Source organism: Mustela erminea, chromosome X (genome assembly GCF_009829155.1).
Source record: "Mustela erminea isolate mMusErm1 chromosome X, mMusErm1.Pri, whole genome shotgun sequence".
Lineage (NCBI taxonomy): Eukaryota > Metazoa > Chordata > Mammalia > Carnivora > Mustelidae > Mustela > Mustela erminea.
In genome coordinates, this window is record NC_045635.1 from 87215968 (window position 1) to 87230387 (window position 14420).

A 14420-nucleotide genomic window follows, 5' to 3' on the forward strand; every position below is an offset into this window, starting at 1 on the left:
TCATGCAAGGGTGGTAGATTGATTAAACGGTAGTGATGCACAGCAGTCAACTGACATTTCAAAAATGCCAAAAAACTAATTTTGTTTTAGTTTACTGATCATTAGATAGTTCTGGGATTTGCAAAGAAAGTAATTTGAAATGAGGATAACACAATTGAAGGAACCAATTAGAAAAGTTTCAAATATGTCCTGAGGCACTTTATCTGGGTTTCTGCTTTCTTTTATTTATTTATTTATTTATTTATTTATTTATTTTTGAGAGAAAGGAGGAGGAGGAGCAGAGGGAGAGAGATAAACAGACTCTGTGAGCATGGAGCCCAAGGCAGGGCTCAATCCATGACTTGAGCTGAAATCAAGTGGGACACTTTACCAACTGAGCCACCCAGGCACCCTGGCTTCTGCTTTTAAATATGAAAAAAGTTCCCTAATTTATTTAATTTAATTTAAATCAGTCAGTACTGATGATATAAAAAATTTACATATGGGATGCCTGGCTGGCTCAGTGGGTTAAAGCCTCTGCCTTCAGCTCAGGTCATGATCCCAGGGTCCTGGAATCGAGCCCCGAATCAGGCTTTCTACTGAGCAGGGAGCCTGCTTCCTTTCCCCTCTCTCTCTGCCTGCCTCTCTGCCTACTTGTGATTTCTCTCTCTGTCAAATAAATAAATAAGATCTTAAAAAATAAAAATAAGGGACGCCTGGGTGGCTCAGTTGGTTGGACGACTGCCTTCGGCTCAGGTCATGATCCTGGAGTCCCGGGATCGAGTCCCACATCGGGCTCCCAGCTCCACGGGGAGTCTGCTTCTCCCTCTGACCTCCTCGCTCATGTTCTTTCTCACTGTCTCTCTCTCAAATAAATAAATAAAATCTTAAAAAAAATTTACATAAACTCAAATTCAGAAATAAAACTTAAGATGTTGTAGTATAAGCATATTGTATAAATGGGAGTTAGAAAAAGACCCCTGGATTCTTCATGTATGTTTTGAATCCTGGATCTTACTTTTCCTGTCAGGGAACCCAAGATTGATCAACAATTTCCCTTAGAAATACTTCTGGGAAAAAGTATAAATTATGACCTAAAGTAATGAACATGAAAACTTTGGAATAGGAAGTGAGGTTTATTCATAAATTTGCAAATTATTTTGTGCTGTGCCTATTAACATTATTCTTTAACTGTTATATTTACACATCTACATTTTTTTCCTGTGAGCTTCCCCAAGTGTGTATGAATAACCACAACTTAGTTTGGTTAACATCAAGTTGTGAGAGTAGCCGGGGCTAATAGCCAGGGGCTAACAGCTAACAGTTGTTCTAATCCACTAACCAGTTATATGGGCTTAACTGAATTATTTGTCCTCTCTGTGTCTACATTTTACTCCTCTGCAAAGTGTAGATGATACTTAACCTGCACAGTTTCCTGTATTACTGGCAGAATTAAGTAAAATAAGAGATACTGAAGTACTTAAAGGATTAGAAATGCATACATTTGTAAGTGCCCTTCTGTAATAACACTGCATAGGCCCTTTGCTCATATTGAGCCTGAGTATTCTCCTTGTCCTCCTCAGGATGTGAAGGGAGGTCAGAAAATAAGTAGAAGCCCCATTGTTGCACACTTGTCAGTCTGCTTCCTCAAACTGGCACAGCTCTAATTGTACCTAATGAAAGAAAAGTAACATTTCTAGGTCCCAGTTGCAGGAAACATTTTAAATAGAACTGGCCTGGGGCATTTTTCTAAATAAAATCTAAATAATGCAAGATTATTAGTGGGAACTGTGCCAGGGCTGGATTATACAGCTAATAAAAATGAACCTGAGTCTTAGACTGTCAGGCAGCCTTGGTCATACCAACCCCAGGTCAGTGATGGAGACAGTAGGACTCATACCTGGCCTTGTCTTCAAGTTCCAGAGACCTTGGGTCATCATCAAGTACTCTATACTGGGGCTTGTTCATGGGTTAACAAGCAATTTGTCAACAGCCTTTCACATGCTGGAGACCAGAGCAAGAAAGAATTCATGCAGAGACTGAACCTAAGGTTATCTGTGGATGAGAGTTAGAGAAAACTGAAACATTTTCTCCTTCAATCCATCAGCCATCCCCAGGTTGGGTTTCCTACCCTCATCCCCATCCCAAGATAATAAAGGTGCTTTTGGTGTGACCTGCATAGCTTATAATTTGGAGGGCTTGGGGAAGGAACACGTAAGATCATCTCTTATTTTTTGTCCCTCGAAAATTTACCTAGAGGCCTGAGCTTTATTATAGAAGGCATTTGTCTAAGAAAGTTCCAGAAATTTTAGTGAAACTTTTGCTAACAATTTGACCTCCAAGTTTCAGGCCTTTGCCAAGTAGCTACTGCTCATATAAACTGGAAGTTTCTCCCTGCATTAGATAATTTTCTTTTGATTCACTATTTTGTGTCTATGTCAGTGTATCTTTTTGAACCTTTCAGACTTCCATGACCCTCTGGTACTAGGCCTATTGCCCAACTGACCTCTTTTAGACTCTTTCCTATAAAGTAGCACCCCTAACCCAGTGGCACATCTTCACCCATTGCTGCCAATGTATTGTTTTTATTATACTGGTTATTGATTGTAATTACTATATCACTTATAAATTATAATATTATTTATTAGTAATATGTAACAACTAATCCTAATAGTAATAATAATTCTAACCACAATTTATCAAATACCTACTATGTACCAGATGCTCTATTATAAGTTTTTATATATATATATATATATATATATATATATATATATATATATATATATATAATTTTGCTTAACAGTTAAAACAGACTAGAGAGGTCAGTTATTGTGATCATTCCAACTGAAAATGGTAAACATATTTTTGCTCATGGTTGCATAATGAAAGGAATTCCTGTCTCCAACCTCCAGTGGAATCACCATAAAGATTTTCTTATCCTCATTTGTCAACTGAAGAAACTGAGACTGAAAGATTTTACATTATTTGTTCAAGGACACAGAACTAGTTGAACCCAGTGGATCTTAGTTCAAAGCTGGTGCTTTGTTAAGAAACCACTGTATTATGTTGGTCCCTTACTTAGAGTATGTTTTCCCCGCCAGGGCTAAATATATTTGGAATAGTAAGCTTCTTTCAGGGCACTGGACATTCTGTATTCTTTTATTGTTGAGACTGCAAGTCAATAGCTCTCTTTCCTTGATGGCACACCATAATAATGGGAAGGTATTTAACAAGTAATTCTCTTTCATCTGTAGGGATGAATACCATAGAGCAGATATGATGAGTCTGTAACATTAAGAACTATTCAGAATACTTTGTAAATCCAAGAGGTAATTCTTTCTTCTGTGTTCAATACCTTTAAAAAAAACTGTGACCATCTATCTTCCCTCCATTTCCTATTCCTACCTTAGTCCTCCTTGTCTCTTACTTGTAACTAGTATATTCTTTGTTAATATGCTGATGCATAAAACATAACTAATCCTTATCTTTGTGGTACAAGTATACCTACAAAATTATCCTGAATCATATTTAAACAAGGAATGTGACATTTGACCAGCCAAATACCTGAATCTGTAGAATGAGGAAGGGAGGTTAGTATCATGAGGGGATTGATGCAAAAGTAAAACAGAGAGGACATGTCTCATCAATCAACATACTTTGATGCTCTCTCTTCTAATCAACTAGCATTTACTGAACATCTGCTGTTTATTCATTTAGATCTCAGGGATAGAATGATGAACAAAAGCAACAAATTCCATGCTTACATTTAACAAATAAACAAATGATAGAAGGTTGGAGAGAAGTGCAAGTGTAAAAGTCCATAGCTCAAAGTGGTATAGTATATATAAGGAACAGAGGGAATGCCATTGTGACTGTATCCAAAAGTAAAGGACAGTATTATGACAGGCCAGATTATGAAGGAGGACCTCAAAGGAAGCATGGAGACATACATGGAAATGTTTAGCACAGAGTACTGAAGGTTGGGTCAAGAAGAACCAAACTGCACCAAAGTTTATCCTCTTGCCTAGACGATTTTTGTTTTGTTTTTCTTATTCTGGTGGTTTTTAGCTTCATGGTTTTTAGAGGGGCTGTCAGACATCTAACAAGAGAATTAAATGGTCTTATATTTGATCCCCAGTGGGCATATCCCTAGGATCTAGGAACCTACACTGAGGAAGAGACAATAAAATTGTGAGCTAAAAGCAATAGCTCACAATTTTCATTATGTAATGGGGTTGCATCTGAACATTAGAATGGGAGTAATTTGATAGTATCCTACTCAGATGACACAGACATGGGCATAGTCAGAAGTACTTGCCAGTAATTAATGTCACTAGAAATTTGAGTGGTAGTCATTTTGATTGACTCCATTTGTAAACCCAATGGGCAGTGACCATCTGCACTTATGCATTTTGTGTATCTGGCATATTGTGGAATTTCAATGAGTAAATAGTATGAATATTGACAATTATTGAGGTCGTCTTGAATTATTGGCTGGCATGCTAATCCCATCTTTCAGGATTGCTATCCCTTGGCTATAAAAACACTTGGTTTTGAAGTGCCCCGTCACTTGGTTTTTGTAATAGCAGGTATCCCTTGATGTTTAGAACAGATATCCTGACATGTCCCACTAAAAGATTTATAGTTGACTTTCTTCTAAGTCTTACCAGGTGCTTCTGCTCTCTTCCTCATACTTTCCAGTTTTCTTTTGTGTGATTGATACGTTCTGCAGCTTAGTCAGTATAAGGAAAAATCATGGGGCATACGTAAGGTAATGAAAGCAGGATTGAACTCCATAAATACCCTTATATCGTGAGTTAGCCAATTAATGCTCAACTTCTAAAGTGCCTTATGGTAAAATTCAATGTTGAAATTCCTTTATAATGCTAATGTTGGTGGATACAATTAATCTAGACCAACATTATTCTACTAGGATTTGTTCTTTGTAGGAACCCAGAATTTGATCCCTGACATATCTCAGTAAACAATTTAAAACGCTATTTAAGTTAACAAGTATCTTCTGTATGTTGATCTGGTTTGGGGTATGTATCTTTAAAAAGTAAATGTTGGGTTTGAAACCAATGACAAATCAAACAACTCTTGTAATACCTTTGAAGGGACTAGCCATAGGGACAGGGCAGAAAAAACTATAGCTCTAATTACAGACTTTCTTATAAGTTTTCACTATGAGATCTTCAGTGTGACAATGTGGGAAAGAAGTCAAGTGTCTTACAGTTTAGAAGATGGGTACAGCTGTTCTATGTAGCAACTTGATGGTCAGAGGCATTTTGTTTTATATCTTCCTGTCAGTTGAAATGGAAAATTGTTCTGTGTTGTTTTGATGTTGTTTCTGATTTCTAGGCAAAGTCCTATATGGAAAGGTAAACATCTTGAAATATATAGCTTATAAAGTTTTAAACACCCAGTAAAGCTGTTTTGCTATTTCTCGTTCCTACAGAAACTCGACGTATTGCATGAAGGTGTCAATGTCCTTGACTGTTGCAGAGAATGAATCAGGCCTGTGCTACAATAGCAGAATACGCTATTTAGAAAAATCTGAAGTCACTAAAAGAAAGGAGATCTCCTGCCCAGACATGGATGACTTTAAAAAGTCCGATCAGGAGCCTGATGTTGTGTGGTACAAGGTAACTCAACATGGTGTCAATTGCCTTTTTTTTTTTTTTTTTTAATCTTAAGTCACTAGCTGGCTTGGGATAGAAAAAGGGAGAGATTTTATTTCTAGTTTTTGGTATCAGATATTTCATTGATAAAAATGAACAAACCCACACTCAGGGGTATGACTTTTATATAGTACTCGTTTTTTTAAAAAAGATTCTATTTATTTATTTGACAGACAGAGATCACAAATAAGCAGAGAAGCAGGCAGAGAGAGAGGAGGAAGCAGGCTCCCTGCTGAGCAGAGAGCCCGATGCAGGGCTCGGTCCCAGGACCCCGAGATCATGACCTGAGCCAAAGGCAGGGGCTTAACCCACTGAGCCACCCAGGCACCCCTATAGTACTCGTTTTAATGACTTCCATCAGCAGGTGTCACGTACAATCCCATCTTCTCCAACTGCTAAAAATAAGTAAAAACTCCCTCCACTCAAACTTATGAAAGCAAGTGAGAAGATAAAGATTTAAGTAACACATGAAAGAATGTATTTGAGGGACATAGAAATATTATTTATTGTTAGGAGCAAAGGCCCATTATTACAAGTACAAGTAATAGTCCCAACAGGGAAGGAAGCTATAAATTACCACTCCTAGGTCTACAAAGACAATGAGAAAGAGCAGTGTCACTGGAAACTGGCAATAACAGAGTGGACCTGACAAGAGCTGTGGCCTTAAAAGAACGTATGAACTGTGGCAGATAAAGGGATTGAGCAGGATAAACACCCTAACCCCTCTTAGCTCCTGCCTTCTGATTTCCTCCTAGCACCTAGGGAAAATTAAGCAAAAGTCAGAGGGCAAAATCAGGAGATAGAATCAATAGTCTTCAGATTCCCCAGGCATAGAATAGGTCAGACAGGGCAGAGGTTAGATCTATGGGAAGAAGTAGAGAAGTAACCACACAGCCTTCTAGCTGTAACATTCTGGTTGCTAGCCTGGGGCCCTATGGTTCTGTAAGACAACTGTGTACTCTCTGCCAACTCTGAGCCATGGTAGTTGACACATGGTATTTGTATGTTTACATGTTATAGTCAGAGGTAACCAAGGGGGTTTTCTGCACAGGTGTTGTTTATATTGTTGGACTCAAACACACATAAAAGAAGGAACAGGTTGTTTCTATAGGATATGACAGATTCTTAGTTTCCAGGGAGGCCTAAATCCTAACTCTTACAGTTGTCATGTGTTTTTATATTTGGAAGCCTCTCCATCTTCATGCCTATGGGAACTTACCAGTGGACACCAAAAGCATGCTGTGACCTGGGACCTCAAGTCTCTATGTGAATTGTCCTTCCTTTTCTTTCTTGTTAAAGATAATATTCTGACTGATAAAAAGGAACATATTATGATCATTATTCATTAATATAACTGTCTATAATTTAGTGGGGTCCTCCATGCAATTATCATCAGCCTTCTCAGTATTAAAGCACTCACTATATGCCATTCACTGTGCTAAGCTTGGCCTCTATATTATCTCAGTTTAAGTCTCAATGAAAATCTTTGTGGGGATGTTATTATCCTCATTTATAGAAAAAATATTAAGGCTCAGAGGGATGTAGAAAGTTGTACAAAGCTACTCAGCTAACAAGACCTGGTTCTGTGTTCAAGGCAGTGTTTGCTATTCCAGAGTCCAATTTTTTAATCACTACTCTTTCCTGCAGTGATCCTGGAGTTAAACCTAGCTTTGGTCACAGGAAACACTGATGCAGAAAAGCCTGTGAGAAGATAGAAGAATGTTTTATTTTAATTTTATATTTGAAAAAGGAAAATTGATCAGCTCCAGAGTTAGCACCTAGGAGTAAAATCTGGGTCATCAACTTTTTCCTTTTCTTATATATTCAACTATCTCATCTAATTTTTCTACTAAATTCTTTCTTCTTTCTTCACATCTCTATTCCTCACTATCATCGTTGTATAACAAAGCAATTTCTTCCTTGGGAAATGCTAAGCACCGTTCTTAGAAATAAATGGTGAAGCAAATAGCTTTTCTAGCTCTGCGTGGGCAAAGATTTCTATAGCATTTTACAATTGACAAATATTAATCACAATAATAACTAACATCGAGTGCTCCCTATATGCCAGTTTATATGCTGTTTTAAGTGCCTTGATTAACTCAGTCTCTAGAACTACTGTATTAGGTAGGTATTATTATTATCCCCATTTTCCAGAAGTGACTGGAGACTCAGATAAATTAAGTGACTTGACAAAAGTCACACAACAGTTTATGACTTGCATTTTGGCTACTGGGCCCATTCTTTTAGTCATTGTACTATACTAATGGATCAAAAGAAAAAGCTAAACCCCAAAGAGTTCCTAAAGCTCCCAAGTGCTTTCTTTTTTTTTTTTTTCCTAAAATGCATTTCCATTCCTCATACTTTTTTTCTTTCTTTTTTTATTTTTAAAGATTTTATTTATTTGACAGACAAAGATCACAAGTAGGCAGAGAGGCAGGCAGAGAGAGAGGGAGGAAGCAGTTTCCCCGCCGAGCAGAGAGCATGGTGCGGGGCTTCATCCCAGGACCCTGAGATCATGACCAGAGCCAGATGCAGAGGCTTTAACCCACTGAGCCACCCAGACACCCCTCCCAAGTGTTTTCTTAACTGCTTCCCACAGTTTCAAAGTATATCCTTGAAAAAAATGTATTGATGTAATGGGAAAATGTTTTTCTACTCAATAGTTTAATAATCTTCCCTGCTGGCTTTAAAGTCTCTATGTGCCCTATCAGGCTAAGTGTAAAGTGATTTTGTTCCACCTACCCAATGTAAAGACACTTGCCCAGACTTCATTCTGGTGTACATCTAAATTTAGAGGTGTACAATATATTATCACCAGTACTTTAACAGTAAAAAGTATGCATGCTGCATGATCAATTTCCAAGTACTAGTCTACTTTTCTATAAAATGCAACATTTAATTTTTTACCTAAAGAAAGCTGACTAAGTCAAGCCTGGTTGTCCATGGAATGTAAGGGATGTGTGGAAGGGGGCTCTCTCTCTCCTCTATCTGAACTCCATCAATTAGCAAAAAGAGGTGAGGCTACTTATTGGTGACTGTTACCATCATCTTTTTACAGACAAGGAAACTGAAATAGTTTACAGAGGGACACTTAGCTAACACATGGCTGATTAGAAGTACAAATCCTGTACTTCTGACTTCTCATACATGTTCTTTTTCTTTAAAGATCTTATTGATTTATTTGACACAGAGAGGGAGATCACAAGTAGGCAGAGCAGAAGGAGGCAGAAAGAGGGAGAAACACGCTCCCCGCTGAGCAGAGAGCCTGATGCGGGGCTCAATCCCAGGACCCTGAGATCAGGACCTGAGCCGAAGGCAGAGGCTTAACCCACTGAGCCACCCAGGTGCCCCTCATGCATGTTCTTAATAACAACAGTGACTTGGATTGCTCTGTGAAATATATCTCTTATGCATTTTATACACTCACATCACTAACACAAAAAGAATGCTCTCAAAATTGTTGTTTCAGAAAGTTTCTGAAATCCTTCTGAAGATCTCTTTAATGACTCTAAGTGTCCAGAGGGACTTAAGTGGACCAGAAAGAGATTTTTCTTAAGATCAAATTGGAACTAAGTAGAAGAAATTATTCCATTGGGACTTTAGACTACATCTAGCACAACTTATTTCTCATATATGACAAAACTGAAATTCAAAGAAGTCAAGTGATTTGCTTGTATAATGGAACCCATTTCTCCTTTTCTTTTCTTTACATTTTTTAAAAAATTTCTTTTCACCGAAACAAAATTCATTGTTTTGGCACCACACCCAGTGCTCCATGCAATACGTGCCCTACTTAATACTCATCACCTGGCTCCCCCAAACTCCCTCCCCCTGCCCCTTCAAAACCCTCAGATTGTATTTCAGAGTCCATAGTCTCTCATGGTTCACATCCCCTTCCAATTTCCCTCAACTCACTTCTCCTCTCCATCTCCCTGTGTCCTCCATGTTATTTGTTATGCTCCACAAATAAGTGAATTTTTTTTGAGGGAGGCTTGGATGGCTATGTATTTCCCCCTTAGGACTGCCTTTGCTGTATCCCATAGGTTTTGGACTGAAGTGTCTTCATTCTCATTGGTTTCCATGAATTGTTTACGTTCTTCTTTGATCTCCTGGTTGATCCAAGCATTCTTAAGCAAGGTGGTCTTTAGCTTCCAGGTATTTGAGTTCCTTCCAAACTTTTCCTTGTGATTGAGCTCCAGTTTCAAAGCATTGTGTTCTGAGAATATGCAGGGAATAATCTCAGTCTTTTGGTATCAGTTGACCTGATTTATGAGCCAGTATGTGGTCTATTCTTTTTTTTTAATTTTTTATTTTTTATAAACATATATTTTTATCCCCAGGGGTACAGGTCTGTGAATCGCCAGGTTTACACTCTTCACAGCACTCACCAAAGCACATACCCTCCCCAATGTCCATAACCCCACCCCCCTTCTTTCAGCCCCCCTCCCCCCAGCAACCCTCAGTTTGTTTTGTGAGATTAAGAGTCACTTATGGTTTGTCTCCCTCCCAATCCCATCTTTCTCCTACCCGCTTAAGCCCCCATGTTGCATCACCACTTCCACATATCAGGGAGATCATATGATAGTTGTCTTTCTCTGCTTGACTTATTTCGCTAAGCATGATATGCTCTAGTTCCATCCATGTTTTCGCAAACGACAAGATTTCATTTCTTTTGATGGCTGCATAGTATTCCATTGTGTATATATACCACCTCTTCTTTATCCATTCATCTGTTGATGGACATCTAGGTTCTTTCCATAGTTTGGTTATTATGCACATTGCTGCTATAAACATTCGGGTGCACGTGCCCCTTTGGATCACTACGTTTGTATCTTTACGGTAAATACCTAGTAGTGCAATAGCTGGGTCATAGGGCAGTTCTATTTTCAACATTTTGAGGAACCTCCATGCTGTTTTCCAGAGTGGTTGCACCAGCTTGCATTCCCACCAGCAGTGTAGGACGGTTCCCCTTTCTCTGCATCCTCGCCAGCATCTGTCATTTCCTGACTTGTTGATTTTAGCCATTCTAACTGGTGTGAGGTGATATCTCATTGTGGTTTTGATTTGTATTTCCCTGATGCCGAGTGATATGGAGCACTTTTTCATGTGTATGTTGGCCATCTGGATATCTTCTTTGCAGAAATGTCTGTTCATGCCCTCTGCCCATTTCTTGATTGGATTATTTGTTCTTTGGGTGTTGAGTTTGCTAAGTTCTTTATAGATTTTGGACACTAGTCCTTTATCTGATATGTCGTTTGCAAATATCTTCTCCCATTCTGTCAGTTTTCTTTTGATTTTGTTAACTGGTTCCTTTGTTGTGGAAAAGCTTTTGATCTTGATGAAATCCCAATTGTTCATTTTTGCCCTTGCTTCCCTTGCCTTTGGCGATGTTCCTAGGAAGATGTTGCTGCGGCTGAGGTCGAAGAGGTTGCTGCCTGTTCTCCTCAAGGATTTTGATGGATTCCTTTCTCACATTGAGGTCCTTCATCTATTTTGAGTCTATTTTCGTGTGTGGTGTAAAGAAATGGTCCAATTTCATTTTTCTGCATGTGGCTGTCCAATTGTCCCAACACCATTTATTGAACAGGCTGTCCTTTTTCCACTGGACATTCTTTCCTGCTTTGTCAAAGATTAGTTGACAATAGAGTTGAGAGTCTATTTCTGGGCTCTCTATTCTGTTCCATTGATCTATGTGTCTGTTTTTGTGCCAGTACCATGCTGTCTTGATGATGACAGCTTTGTAAAAGAGCTTGAAGTCCGGAATTGTGATGCCACCAACGTTGGCTTTCTTTTTCAATATCCCTTTGGCTATTTGAGGTCTTTTCTGGTTCCATATAAATTTTAGAATTATTTGTTCCATTTCTTTGAAAAAGATGGATGGTACTTTGATAGGAATTGCATTAAATGTGTAGATTGCTTTAGGTAGCATAGACATTTTCACAATATTTATTCTTCCAATCCAGGAGCATGGAAAATTTTTCCATTTCTTTGTGTCTTCCTCAATTTCTTTCATGAGTACTTTATAGTTTTCTGAGTATAGATTCTGTGCCTCTTTGGTTAGGTTTATTCCTAGGTATCTTATGGTTTGGGGTGCAATTGTAAATGGGATTGACTCCTTAATTTCTCTTTCTTCTGTCTTGTTGTTGGTGTAGAGAAATGCAACTGATTTCTGTGCATTGATTTTATATCCTGACACTTTACTGAATTCCTGTACAAGTTCTAGCAGTTTTGGAGTGGAGTCTTTTGGGTTTTCCACATATAGTATCATATCATCTGCGAAGAGTGATAATTTGACTTCTTCTTTGCCGATTTGGATGCCTTTAATTTCCTTTTGTTGTCTGATTGCTGAGGCTAGGACTTCTAGTACTATGTTGAATCGCAGTGGTGATAATGGACATCCCTGCCGTGTTCCTGACCTTAGTGGAAAAGCTTTTAGTTTTTCTCCATTGAGAATGATATTTGCGGTGGGTTTTTCATAGATGGCTTTGATGATATTGAGGTATGTGCCCTCTATCCCTACACTTTGAAGAGTTTTGATCAGGAAGGGATGCTGTACTTTGTCAAATGCTTTTTCAGCATCTATTGAGAGTATCATATGGTTTTTTTTCTTTCTTTTATTGATGTGTTGTATCACATTGACTGATTTGGGGATGTTGAACCAACCTTGCAGCCCTGGAATAAATACCACTTGGTCGTGGTGAATAATCCTTTTAATGTACTGTTGAATCCTATTGGCTAGTATTTTGGTGAGAATTTTCGCATCTGTGTTCATCAAGGATATTGGTCTATAGCTCTCCTTTTGATGGGATCCTTGTCTGGTTTTGGGATCAAGGTGATGCTGGCCTCATAAAATGAGTTTGGAAGTTTTCCTTCCATTTCTATTTTTTGGAACAGTTTCAGGAGAATAGGAATTAGTTCTTCTTTAAATGTTTGGTAGAATTCCCCCGGGAAGCCGTCTGGCCCTGGGCTTTTGTTTGTTTGGAGATTTTTAATGACTGTTTCAATCTCCTTACTGGTTATGGGTCCGTTCAGGCTTTCTATTTCTTCCTGGTTCAGTTGTGGTAGTTTATATGTTTCTAGGAATGCATCCGTTTCTTCCAGATTGTCAAATTTGTTGGCGTAGAGTTGCTCATAGTATGTTCTTATAATAGTTTGTATTTCTTTGGTGTTAGTTGTGATCTCTCCTCTTTCATTCATGATTTTATTTATTTGGGTCCTTTCTCTTTTCTTTTTGATAAGTCTGGCCAGGGACTTGTCAATTTTATTAATTCTTTCAAAGAACCAGCTCCTAGTTTCGTTGATTTGCTCTATTGTTTTTTGGTTTCTATTTCATTGATTTCTGCTCTGATTTTTATTATTTCTCTTCTCCTGCTGGGCTTAGGGTTTCTTTCTTGTTCTTTCTCCAGCTCCTTTAGGTGTAGGGTTAGGTTATGTACCTGAGACCTTTCTTGTTTCTTGAGAAAGGCTTGCACCGCTATATATTTTCCTCTCAGGACTGCCTTTGTTGTGTCCCACAGATTTTGAACCGTTGTATTTTCATTATCATTTGTTTCCATGATTTTTTTTCAATTCTTCTTTAATTTCCCGGTTGACCCATGCATTCTTTAGAAGGATGCTGTTTAGTCTCCATGTATTTGGGTTCTTTCAAAACTTCCTCTTATGTTTGAGTTTAGCTTCAGAGCATTGTGGTCTGAAAATATGCAGGGAATGATCCCAATCTTTTGATATCGGCTGAGTCCTGATTTAGGACCGAGGATGTGATCTATTCTGGAGAATGTTCCGTGTTCACTAGAGAAGAATGTGTATTCTGTTGCTTTGGGATGAAATGTTCTGAATATATCTGTGATGTCCATCTGGTCCAGTGTGTCGTTTAAGGCCTTTATTTCCTTGCTGATCTTTTGCTTGGATGATCTGTCCATTTCAGTGAGGGGAGTACTAAAGTCCTCTACTATTTTTGTATTATTGTTGATGTGTTTCTTTGATTTTGTTATTAATTGGTTTATATAGTTGGCTTCTCCCACGTTGGGGGCATAGATATTTAAAATTGTTAGATCTTCTTGTTGGACAGACCCTTTGAGTGTGATATAGTGTCCTTCCTCATCTCTTATTATAGTCTTTGGCTTAAAATCTAATTGTTCTGATATAAGGATTGCCACTCCTGCTTTCTTCTGATGTCCATTAGCATGGTAAATTGTTTTCCACCCCCTCACTTTAAATCTGGAGGTGTCATCAGGCTTAAAATGAGTTTCTTGTAGAAACATATAGACGGGTTTTGTTTTTTTATCCATTCTGATACCCTGTGTCTTTTGATTGGGGCATTTAGCCCATTAACATTCAGGATAACTATTGAGAGATATGAATTTAGTGCCATTGTATTGCCTGTAAGGTGACTGTTACTGTATATTGTCTCTGTTCCTTACTGATCTACCACTTGTAGGCTCTCTCTTTGCTTAGAAGGACCCCTTTCAATATTTCCTGTAGAGCTGGTTTGGTGTTTGCAAATTCTTTCCGTTTTTGTTTTTCCTGGAAGCTTTTAATCTCTCCTTCTATTTTCAATGATAGCCTAACTGGATATAGTATTCTCGGCTGCATGTTTTTCTCGTTTAGTGCTCTGAAAATATCATGCCAGCTCTTTCTGGCCTGCCAGGTCTCTGTGGATAAGTCAGCTGCCAATCTAATATTTTTACCATTGTATGTTACAGACTTCTTTTCCCGGGCTGCTTTCAGGATTTTCTCTTTGTCACTGAGACTTGTAAA

General features: G+C 38.3%; 1 protein-coding gene across 7 annotated transcripts in view; it reads left to right on the forward strand.

The window, feature by feature from the left end:
- IL1RAPL2 (interleukin 1 receptor accessory protein like 2) overlaps positions 1-14420 on the forward strand; it is a 1272933-nt gene that overhangs the window by 689523 nt on the left and 568990 nt on the right. For all 7 annotated transcript variants that reach the window (XM_032330924.1, XM_032330929.1, XM_032330930.1 and 4 more), the window contains one exon: positions 5441-5627. In XM_032330924.1, the coding sequence (XP_032186815.1) occupies positions 5441-5627 (187 nt within the window). The remainder of the gene's footprint in view (positions 1-5440; positions 5628-14420) is intronic.